Source organism: Mus pahari, chromosome 5 (assembly GCF_900095145.1).
Source record: "Mus pahari chromosome 5, PAHARI_EIJ_v1.1, whole genome shotgun sequence".
NCBI lineage: Eukaryota > Metazoa > Chordata > Mammalia > Rodentia > Muridae > Mus > Mus pahari.
The window spans coordinates 153106396-153115816 of NC_034594.1; the positions used below are offsets into that span (position 1 = coordinate 153106396).

Genomic DNA, 9421 nt, shown 5'->3' on the forward strand with positions numbered 1-9421 from the left:
GGGACATTCAATCACGAACATTTGCAGATGCTCTCCAACGCCGCAACTATCCTAGGCACGGCCCAGTGCCCTCTCAGTGGGGATGTGCTAGGGCACAAAGGAAAGGCAGTTCGGAGACGTCCTCTCCCAGCCTTGTGGGCGTTAGCTGGTCTGGTCCCGCCCCTAGACCTCCGTGAGGACCGCCACGCGTGGACCAGCGTTAGAGAACCACATTGTGGTTCACTGCTTGGCGTACAGTGCTCGAGGTCCGGCTGGGGCCGGCGCAAGCGAAGAGTCCAAATTAGGTAACGCGTGGACACAGTTCTGCGCATGTGCAAGAGGCGCGGGAGTTTCACTTTGTAACTTTTAAGTGGTGGGGACGCCGCCCCGCCCCGCCAGGTACGGACTGACCACTCCCCCGGGCGCGCGCCGCGCCGCCGCCGCAGGTAAAGTGGGAAGGGGAGCAGAGACGGGGAGGTCGCGGCCAGCCCCTCCCAGGACGCGCCGGCCGGGGGTCCTCGCGGGGCGGGGCGCCTCGGGTCGCCTCCCCCGGCGACTGTCCGGTGACAGTAGCCCGGTAGGTGGCTAGAGCGTGCCAATCAAACCCCGCGCCGCTGGAACTTCCTGACAGCTCTTGGCTGCGTGGCGGATCCCTCCCTCCACCTCCTCGGAGTTTGTTTGTGGAGTCCGATCTCCCCGCCTAACCCGAAGGGCAGCGTCGGAGCCCTCTTTTCTTTAATTCCTTACGAGGCTAGACTTGGTTTGAGCGGGCTTCGTACTGTCGGAGTGACCACTCCATCCTGCCCGGGTGGAGGAAAACTGGAGACTTGGGAAAGGGCGGGAGGGGGAGGGAAGAGCTGAGACGGCGAAGAAACCACATCCGGCAACAACTTACCCAGACCTGATAAGCCTGGCTACCTGACACCTCGGGTGAGGTGGAGTTGCTGTCTTTCAGTCCCAAACAGGAGCCAACAGCTTGTAGGGACTTTTGCAAAAGGCCTGGGAACATATTTTCTCTTCTGAAGCTTTGGCTGGGTCCCAGGGCCTGCCCTGTTGAGAGTTTGGGGTGCAAATGATCTGGTGGCGTGCTGAGCGTTTGCATGTACGAATATTCACTGGATGTGGGATGGTGGCTATTGCTAAGTGTGTGCCTAGGCAGGGCTCCTGAGACCACAGTGTCTATAATTGCTGTTTTTAAGGTCCCCTCACCCCACGCAGTGATGCGGTTGGAATACAGCCTTTTGCCTTGCGCAGTCTAGGCGTGCACTTGGCTTTGAGCAGCATTCCCATCCCTTAGGGACTTGTTTGATTTCTTCCCCCAACACACCCAGAGCCTTCTCTGTCTGGCTTGGCTGCCCCTTGGTGGGTGTGCTCCCATCTGCCCTCTCAGACCGTGTTCCTTTGGGAAGGCAAGAACGGACGGCTCATTGAGAGCCTAGAGAATGTTTTTGTAGCAGCCTCTCGAGCAGCTGCTGGGTAGGGAGGGACAGGTTGCTCCAACTGGAGGAGCGGAGGGTCTGGGACTATGGCTTCTGATTCCTCTCACTTGTCAAGCCTTTCTTGTTTGCTCTGTGGTATTTGATTTCCCTGATTCTAGCCCACAGGGGATGTTGAGGCATTACAGCTGCCCTTGGTGTCTGTGTGAGGCAGAACAGGCTACCTGGCTGAGGAGGCCCCGGATGGCCTAGAACTCACAGAGATCCACCTGCCTCCGTCTCCTGAATGTTGGGGTAAATGGGTGGGTACCACCGCACCCTCCCTCCCTTAGTTCTTACCAAACTTTGTAGATTCTCTTGGGAAACCTATTTGGCAAGAGAGAAATGACTTAGGAGTATGGCTTGGCCACTAGGGGAAGGGAGCCACAGGTACCCTCCCGGGGTCAAGGTTTCTCTGTTGCTCCAGGCCTCTGAAAGAGCAACTTTGGTGAGTCACCCTTCCTACCCACCCAGCACCACCCGTACCCCTCCCTTCCTTGGGACAGCACTCCCTCTGTGAGCATTTATGAGGATATTTTTCCTTTCCTCTTTCCAAGACTTCTTTCTTTGCTCTAGGGTGGCCCATTTCCCCCAATTCTAGCTTTAGGGGACCTTTGGGTGCTGCAGCAGCCCTCTGGGTGTCCATATGAAACCTTGGCTTGGTACGCCACCTCAAGCCCAGAGCCACTGGGCTTCTGAGGGAGAGAGGCTGGGTGAAGAGAGAGGGGCAGGGCAGCACAGGAATCCTGGGAGGTGGAGGGGAGCTTGTTCTACCTGTGCAAAGCCAGGTAGGAAGAAACTCAGTGGGCAAGACTGGAAAATGGGCGCGTGGGATAAGAGACATGGGCAGGTCTCAGAGAAACAGCAGAGTGTAGCGGGTTTCTGTTCTGAAACCCTAAACTGGAAGGTGGCTCCCCTGTTGCTTATGTGACACTGGTGGCATCAGGACAGTGTGTGAATGTTGGTGCTGCAGGGGCAGGACAAAGTGGACAGCCTAGCCGGAAATGAGAAGCAGGCCAGAGGCCTGACTCACTAAGACTTGGAGCTGTCGGGGTAGGGAGTGGGAGGGCTGATCCAATTGAAGACATCTCCAGCAGATACCCACAATCCTTCCTCCCTAAGTGTGGTGACAGTACAGCCTTGCATCACCAGGCAGGGATGTTTCGAAGTCCTGGTGCCCCGTGATTCCCCCCCCCCCCTTTGAAACAGCCTTATGTGGAGATTTCCATTAGTGCCCGGGGTGCCTGAAACCTCAGGAGGTGTCAGCACCAAGACTGGAGCCATGTCTGTGGGTCTCAAGCTTTCTGTGTAGCTAAGGCTGGCCTTAAAATCCTGGTCCTCCTGTCCTCGAGTGCTGGGGTGGCAGGTCTTCTGAGACCCTTCTTTGCTGCTTTGGGGGAGGTTTAAAGGAGAGAAACAGGACCGTCACTCTTGGTGGAAGTGCCATTCATGACTGTTCACTGCCACTAACCCGATGGCACCAAACACGTGTCCTCTACTTACAGCCACTGCAAGTTCCTTATAGAAGGAGAAAGTGATCCACTCTCTTAAGCCAAGTCCCCTCCCCCATCCTTCCCTCACTTTCCAGTCAGGTGCATTGTATGTGTGAGTCTGGGCTAGGGCTTGAGTGTATTGCATCTGCGAGTCTGCGTAGGAGTGTATGTGTGTCTGTGTGTGTCTGCACAGCAGTGTCAGGAGTCAGAATTGGGACCGTACCCCAACCCAGCACACCTCACTAGCACTTTTCGTAGTTCAGACATCTGCTTCCGGTACTCTGCACCCCGTTTCTTGTCCCTAATATTTCTGCCTCTCTAGCAGGCAGAAGAAACAGACATCGAGAAGGGAAGTCCTCTGAGAATTACAATTTAAGCAGACTTGGGGAGGTGGGCGCCTGAGGAGGGAGGGGCTTCTTTAGACTTCCCACTCATAAATAATGTGAAGCAGGCCAGAACCTGGGCACCAAGTTCTCAGGCTTCCGTGCCAGGGGACAGACTGTAGATTTCCATTACATTTGCTAGGGGTTCCGGGAGCCTTCAGGAGTCAGCTCGCAGCCTGCAGCTGTGCCGGTTTGAAACACTGAACCTTCTGTTAAAGGGGAGGCGGAATGGAAGAAGGTGGAGCCGAGCACAGCTTTGCCCAGGCCTCGCCCAGGAGAGGGCCTAGGCCTCTCTGCTCTGGCTGCCCCTCCCACTTTTGCCTCTCTCTGGGAAGCCCTATGTGATGGCAGCTACAGAGTGAAGATCGGGGTTCTGGGAATCAGGGTTGGAGGTTCAATCCTGCCGCACCCAGCTTCTTAGTTTGGGACTTGGGTGGCTTTAAGTTTCTGGAACTTGGATTCCAAGAACAAGTCAACCAGGCTTGGAGACCCCGGCTATGACATTCTGAGGATAGGTGGCGTGGGCTTCTGTCCTTTTCTCTGATGGACCAATGGTGATCCTGGATGTTCTTCAGATGACGGCTGAGGCTTCCTCCTCTTCCGAGCCTTTGTGGTCCTCTCTTCTCTCTCCTGTCTGCTTCTGGATGCTCTGAGGACTCTTGGGGGAGTTATTTTCCCAGCAGCACTTGAGGCTAGGGGAAATTCAGCAGTGGCTACCTCTGACCACCCTGACCCCTTTATATCTTATTTCCTCCTTTTTGGGGCATCTGCTCTTTGCATCCCCTGAAGCAGTAGTCTAGTCTAACCATCTGGGCTGTTCCTGTAAGTGGAGCTAGTCTTTGTGAACTCTACCAGGCACAGAGGTGTGCTGTCCAGATTCTGTGCTCCACCTGCGTGGGTGTGGGTAGATGGGGTGCACTAACCTGTGGCAGCACTGGCTGGGGGAAACCGCAAGTCCACACTCTGATCTTATACTTCTTGTTCCCTAGGGAGAGAAGGCACAATGACCAGCTCCCCATTCCTGGATCCCTGGCCATCCAAGGCTGTGTCTATCCGTGAGCGCCTGGGTTTTGCGGAGCGTCCCAATGACTCCTATTGCTACAACTCAGCCAAAAACAGCACCGTGCTTCAGGGAGTCACCTTTGGAGGCATCCCCACTGTCCTGCTCCTAGATGTCAGTTGCTTTCTGGTAAGATCCCCTCTCAGGGATGTGTTTAACCCTTTGTTCTCTAGGACCTTCTAGGAAACTCACATATGCCTGTGCGTGCTCTGTGACCCTGGACGTGGGGCAGATTAACCTTGACTTCTGGAACCATTATAATGGTTCCTTCCTCAGAGGATTTGGGGATTGAGTAGGGTCCTGTGTGTTAGTGTGATCCAGATTACACAGCCACTAGCGAGTCGTGTCTTGTTTCACTGGCCCTCAGGGTGGATGGCATGAGAGATGGAAATGGGGGCTATGGACCAGGGTTAGAGCAGGTGAAACTTCTAGTGTGTGAGTGGTGTTTCCTTTTGCACTTGGATGCCTGAGGCTTTTGGGAACCAGAATAGATTCTTTGAGCTGACCTTAGGGGACATGTGTCTCTTTCCTTAATGCTAACCTTCTGTTTGCAAAGATTCTTCCCATTTGAAACAGGTGTTATTATCTTTGCAGTGCGACTCAGCAACACTTGAGGTGTGTGTGTGTGTGTGTGTGTGTGCGCGCGCGCATGCGTGTGTGAGTGTGCGTTTTGTGTTAGGGATAGAACCCAGGGCCTTGTGCATACTCCTCACTCCACAGGCATTTTCCTACTGACTAGTTTAGGTTTACTGGGGTTAACATGTACTGTCTTTTCACAAACACCCCCCCAGAACAGTTGCTCCCTTGACCCTAGCTTCTAAGAACAGAGACCATGGGGTAGATGGGATGGTGGAATCCACATCCTGGGTCTGCCTGGAGCAGAGTGGCTAGTTTGGGTACGGAAGCTAGGATGGAAGGGGAGATAGTCAGAGGACCCCAGTTCCTGCCAGGCAGGAGAAGGGGTTCCCATGCCCACATCTCCTGACCCTAAACTTGATCACAGGAAGGGCATTTCTTCCTAATTTTGGTTCCTAGGACCAAGGTCTACATTGTTGCCCCTGAGGTTTGCTACAAGGTTGCTCATCAGGGCTGATATGGGAAACTGCCTGTTTCCACCTTGGCTTTCAGGAAAAATGGAATCCCTACTACCAACAAGCGTTCCCAGCACGCTCCTTCCGGCAGGAGAACAGTTCTCCATGCTTGTGGGCCCAAGAGGTGGGGAATAGGCACGGTGTGGCAGATGGGGAGAGTTGACTAAGGTGATGAGTCTAGACAGGACTAGGTAGGTTGGCAGGCTGCTTAGAGAGAAAGCCGTTTTTGTCTAGATTGTGCTGGTAGAAGTGATTTTTCCCCCCTGAGGGGCAGGGTCTCATTATGTTGCTGAAGATGATCTCTGAGCTCCTGGCCTCAAGCAATCCTCCTGTCTCAGCTACCCAAATAAGTGGGATGGCAGGCTTAAACAGCCATGATGGATTTGGGAAGATGATTGTTATTTGCACTGGAGAGTGAGGCCAAGTCTTCTCACACTGTACCATTCTGTGACACCCCAAGCCCTGTGAGCTGGACTTTTATAGCAAGAATTTATAGGGTCAAGTGGAGGCTATGCTTGAACCAGAGAAGAAGACCTAGATGTGGGGGGAGATGTCCACACTGTGTGCAGACAGGCAAGGAATGACAGAGGGTGACTGCCTCCCAAGGGGCTTGTGTTTGTTCTCCAGTGGGACTCATCTGTCTTTGGGGACACATCATTCACTTCTGTATTAGTCAGGGTTCTGTAGAGTCACAGAACGTATGTGTAGTCTCTATATAGTAAGGCGAGTTGTTGATGACTTACAGTCTGTAAAGTCCAACTCCCCAACAATGGTCAGGAGCAGCAGCAGCTGAGAATGGGAGTCCAAGGATCTAGCAGTTGTTCAGTCTCACAAGGCAAGCAGGCGAACAAGAGAGCAGATCTTCCTTCTTCCAATGTCCTTATGTAGGTCTCCAGCAGAAGGTGTGGCCCCTTTTACAGGTCTGTGCCATCATGCCTGGATCTGGGACTTGCTTTGTCCCAGATGACCTTGAACTCAGAAATCTCCCTGCCTTAGTTTTCTGGGATTCATAGCCACTATGCCTCAGGATCTCAATGCCAAGATCCAGGTCAGAAACTTGTACCTCCAGCCTCCAGATTAGGATCACTGGTGAGCCTTCCAATTCTGGATTGGAGTTCATTCCAGATATAGTCAAGTTGTCAACCAGGAATAGCACTACAACTTCCTGATTCACCTTAAGAAAATCCCCACAGAAATTCAGGGCTTATGGATTTCCCTTAAGGAAATAACATCTGCCTTCAAAACCTAGTGCATCTAAGGTGCCAGGTTCCACCCCCAGCACTAAATAAACACAGAACCAAAGCAGGCAAGCCTGTGCTCTTTGAGATGTCTTTCCCCCTTTCTGCCTCTCAAAGGAGCCCATGTAAGTTGGGGAGGAAGGTAAAGACACACTAGAGAGCTGGCCGGGATGGAGGTAAAGGGTCCGAGGAGGCAGGCGAGCATCTCAGACATCAGGACCTGATAGGCAGAAATAGGTCTCACTCTGCACACGAGGTTGTTGCTGTCACACAAGCCTGTTTTTCTGTCCCAGCTCTCTGGGGTTGGGCTGGCCTAGAGCGCCAGGGCGTAATGGGGTTCACTGGACGGATGCACTCGCTGCGTGGGGTCCGCAAGCTCGCCTTTAGGGGGAAGCTAATGTGAAGAGTCGGACACAAAAACGAATGAAATGTAATTTTAAAAAATCAAGCCAGGTGCACAGCCGTAGTCTCAGCTACCAAGGGCTAAGGCTGGAGGATCACTGGAGCTCAGGAGTTGGAGGCAAGCCTGGGCAAGCTAGTGAAGGCTTGTCTCTAAGAGCAAGGTTTTGGAATGAGGTATAGAGGGAAGCGGCTTTTCCACTCTGGTGAGGTCAGACCTCACCTTCTGGGGTCTGCTGATGTGCTTGACTAGAAAGGCTCCATCCCAGCCCGAGGCAGTGTGACACCGTTGGTGACGTGGGCACAGTGGAGGAAGGTGTTAGGCTCTTGAGTCGTGTGCTCTTTCTGGGCTGGATGGAGTCCTCTGCCCTCTGAGTCTGGCCACCCCCAGAGCCCAGACAGTCTACTTTGACTTAGTTTCCTTTTTCCTTTCAGTTTTTAATCCTGGTGTTTTCCATCATAAGGAGAAGATTCTGGGATTATGGCCGCATAGCCCTGGTATCAGAAGCAGGCAGGTAAATAAAAATATCAGAACATTTTTACCTAGAATGTGAGCACGTCTGTGCATCCTTCTGAGTGTGAATATTGTGTATGGGTATGTGTGCATTGCGAATATATGTGTGTATGTTGATGCATGTATGCTTACGCATATGTATGTGTGTGTGTGTATGTATGTATGTATGGATGGATGTTTATGGATGTGTGTTTCTGGGATGGACTGGAGCCAGGCCTATGCCAGGAGCTTTTCTTGTTCCCCTTGCACACATCTCCCTTAGAGCATCATATCTGAAGTTAATTAACATGCGCCAGGGCCAGCTGCGTGATTAGGAAGGAAGGCAGGTGTGGGGAAGCTGCCCACCTTCCTTCCTGTTCAGGGCTCAAGTCGGACAAACCTGTTAACAAAACATAGGCTCTCTGGCCAGACCTCAGGCCCTTCCGGTTCCTCGCTGGGTGGGGACTACGGTGCCCTTTACTAAAGGTGAAGATGAGCCCGAGAACCAGACTTTCCTGTTCTGTCCAGTTGCTGTGAACCTCTGGAACTTGTGTCAGATGAGGCAGAATGAAGCGAGTGGGAGACGTCAGGTGCCCCCTCCAGGTCTGTCCCCGGGGGCCCATGGCCATGCTTGAGCTGAAGTGTCCCAGCGGTGGGATGAGGAAGGAATGTACACTTAGGGAGGTGCTTCTTCCCCCCACTTCCCTCGACAGTTCCTAGTCAGCATGGACTAGAGCATGAGTCTTGCCTCAGAATGCAGGAGAGGATGTGGAAGGAATGGTTTACTTCCTAACTGTTAAGGATACAACCATTCACCCTTGGGGCTACTGTGCTTCCCTCTTCCCTCCATGTCACAGAACTGACGAGGGACATCTCATTCCCTGACAAGGGGTCTTGGAGGACACCTTGAGACCGATCTGTCTGGTTCTGAGATGCGGTGAGGGCTGGGATGAGTAACCGCAGCCGGCACCAGTTTCTTAGGGAGCTCAAACAGCACCTGACAGTTTACTGACGTAATATTTTACACACATCGGCCACAGCACTGCGCTGCAGGCTCAGTGCTCTCTCAAAACGTAAGATGAAGAGACACTCAGGAAGATGCCAGGTGTTGGCCCCTGGACGCCACATGTGTGTGTACGTACATCTGCACTTAAGTGCTCACACACAAAGACACACACACAAAGACACACACACACACACACATACATATGCACACGGTACTGTATTTAACATGTCAATTCATTCACCTTGAGATGCACACTTTAGAATTTTCTCACTTTTAGAATTGGAATGTCTCTTTCTAGTCTATCTGTCCATCCATCTCTCCATCCATCCATCCATCCATCCATGCATCCAGTGGAATGTCTCCTATGTCCTGGCCTCCCGGGTGGGCCTTCTTTGAACTTATGATCCTCCTGCCTCAGCCTTCAATTGAGTTCTGGGATGATAACAGGTGTGTACCACCATGGGAAACATGGGAGTATTATCAACTGTAGCTTAAGTGGCAACATTGTGTCTTTCTTAATGATTTATTAAAAGTTATGTATCTGACTACCACTGGTATCTTAAATGAGATAAAAATACACTGTGTATGCATGTACATGTGGGTTTTTTTTTTTACATTTTTTCTTATGTAGAATGCAAATTTTATTTTTCCAAGGAGCTACTTTTTCACTTGTCATAGGATTTTTTTTGTTAAAACATTTTATTTATTTTATGAATGTGAGTACACTTTCGGTCTCCTCAGACACATCAGAAGAGTGCATCGGATCCCATTACAGATGGTTGTGAGCCACCATGTGGTTGCTGG

The 9421-nt window shown here is 52.0% G+C and overlaps 1 protein-coding gene across 4 annotated transcripts in view; it reads left to right on the forward strand.

Moving 5' to 3' along the window:
- The first annotated feature begins 210 nt into the window (after positions 1-210).
- The window catches only part of Tmem63a (transmembrane protein 63A), a 33892-nt gene continuing 24681 nt past the window's right edge, over positions 211-9421 (forward strand). The window contains exons 1-3 of one of the 4 annotated variants that reach the window (XM_029539184.1): positions 211-284; positions 4320-4519; positions 7554-7633. In XM_029539184.1, the coding sequence (XP_029395044.1) occupies positions 4334-4519; positions 7554-7633 (266 nt within the window). In that variant the 5' untranslated portion in view covers positions 211-284; positions 4320-4333. Of the gene's footprint in view, positions 285-333; positions 426-508; positions 557-4088; positions 4153-4319; positions 4520-7553; positions 7634-9421 lie in introns of those variants that run through there. The other 3 variants (XM_021197950.1, XM_029539185.1, XM_029539186.1) reach the window with 3 other exon arrangements.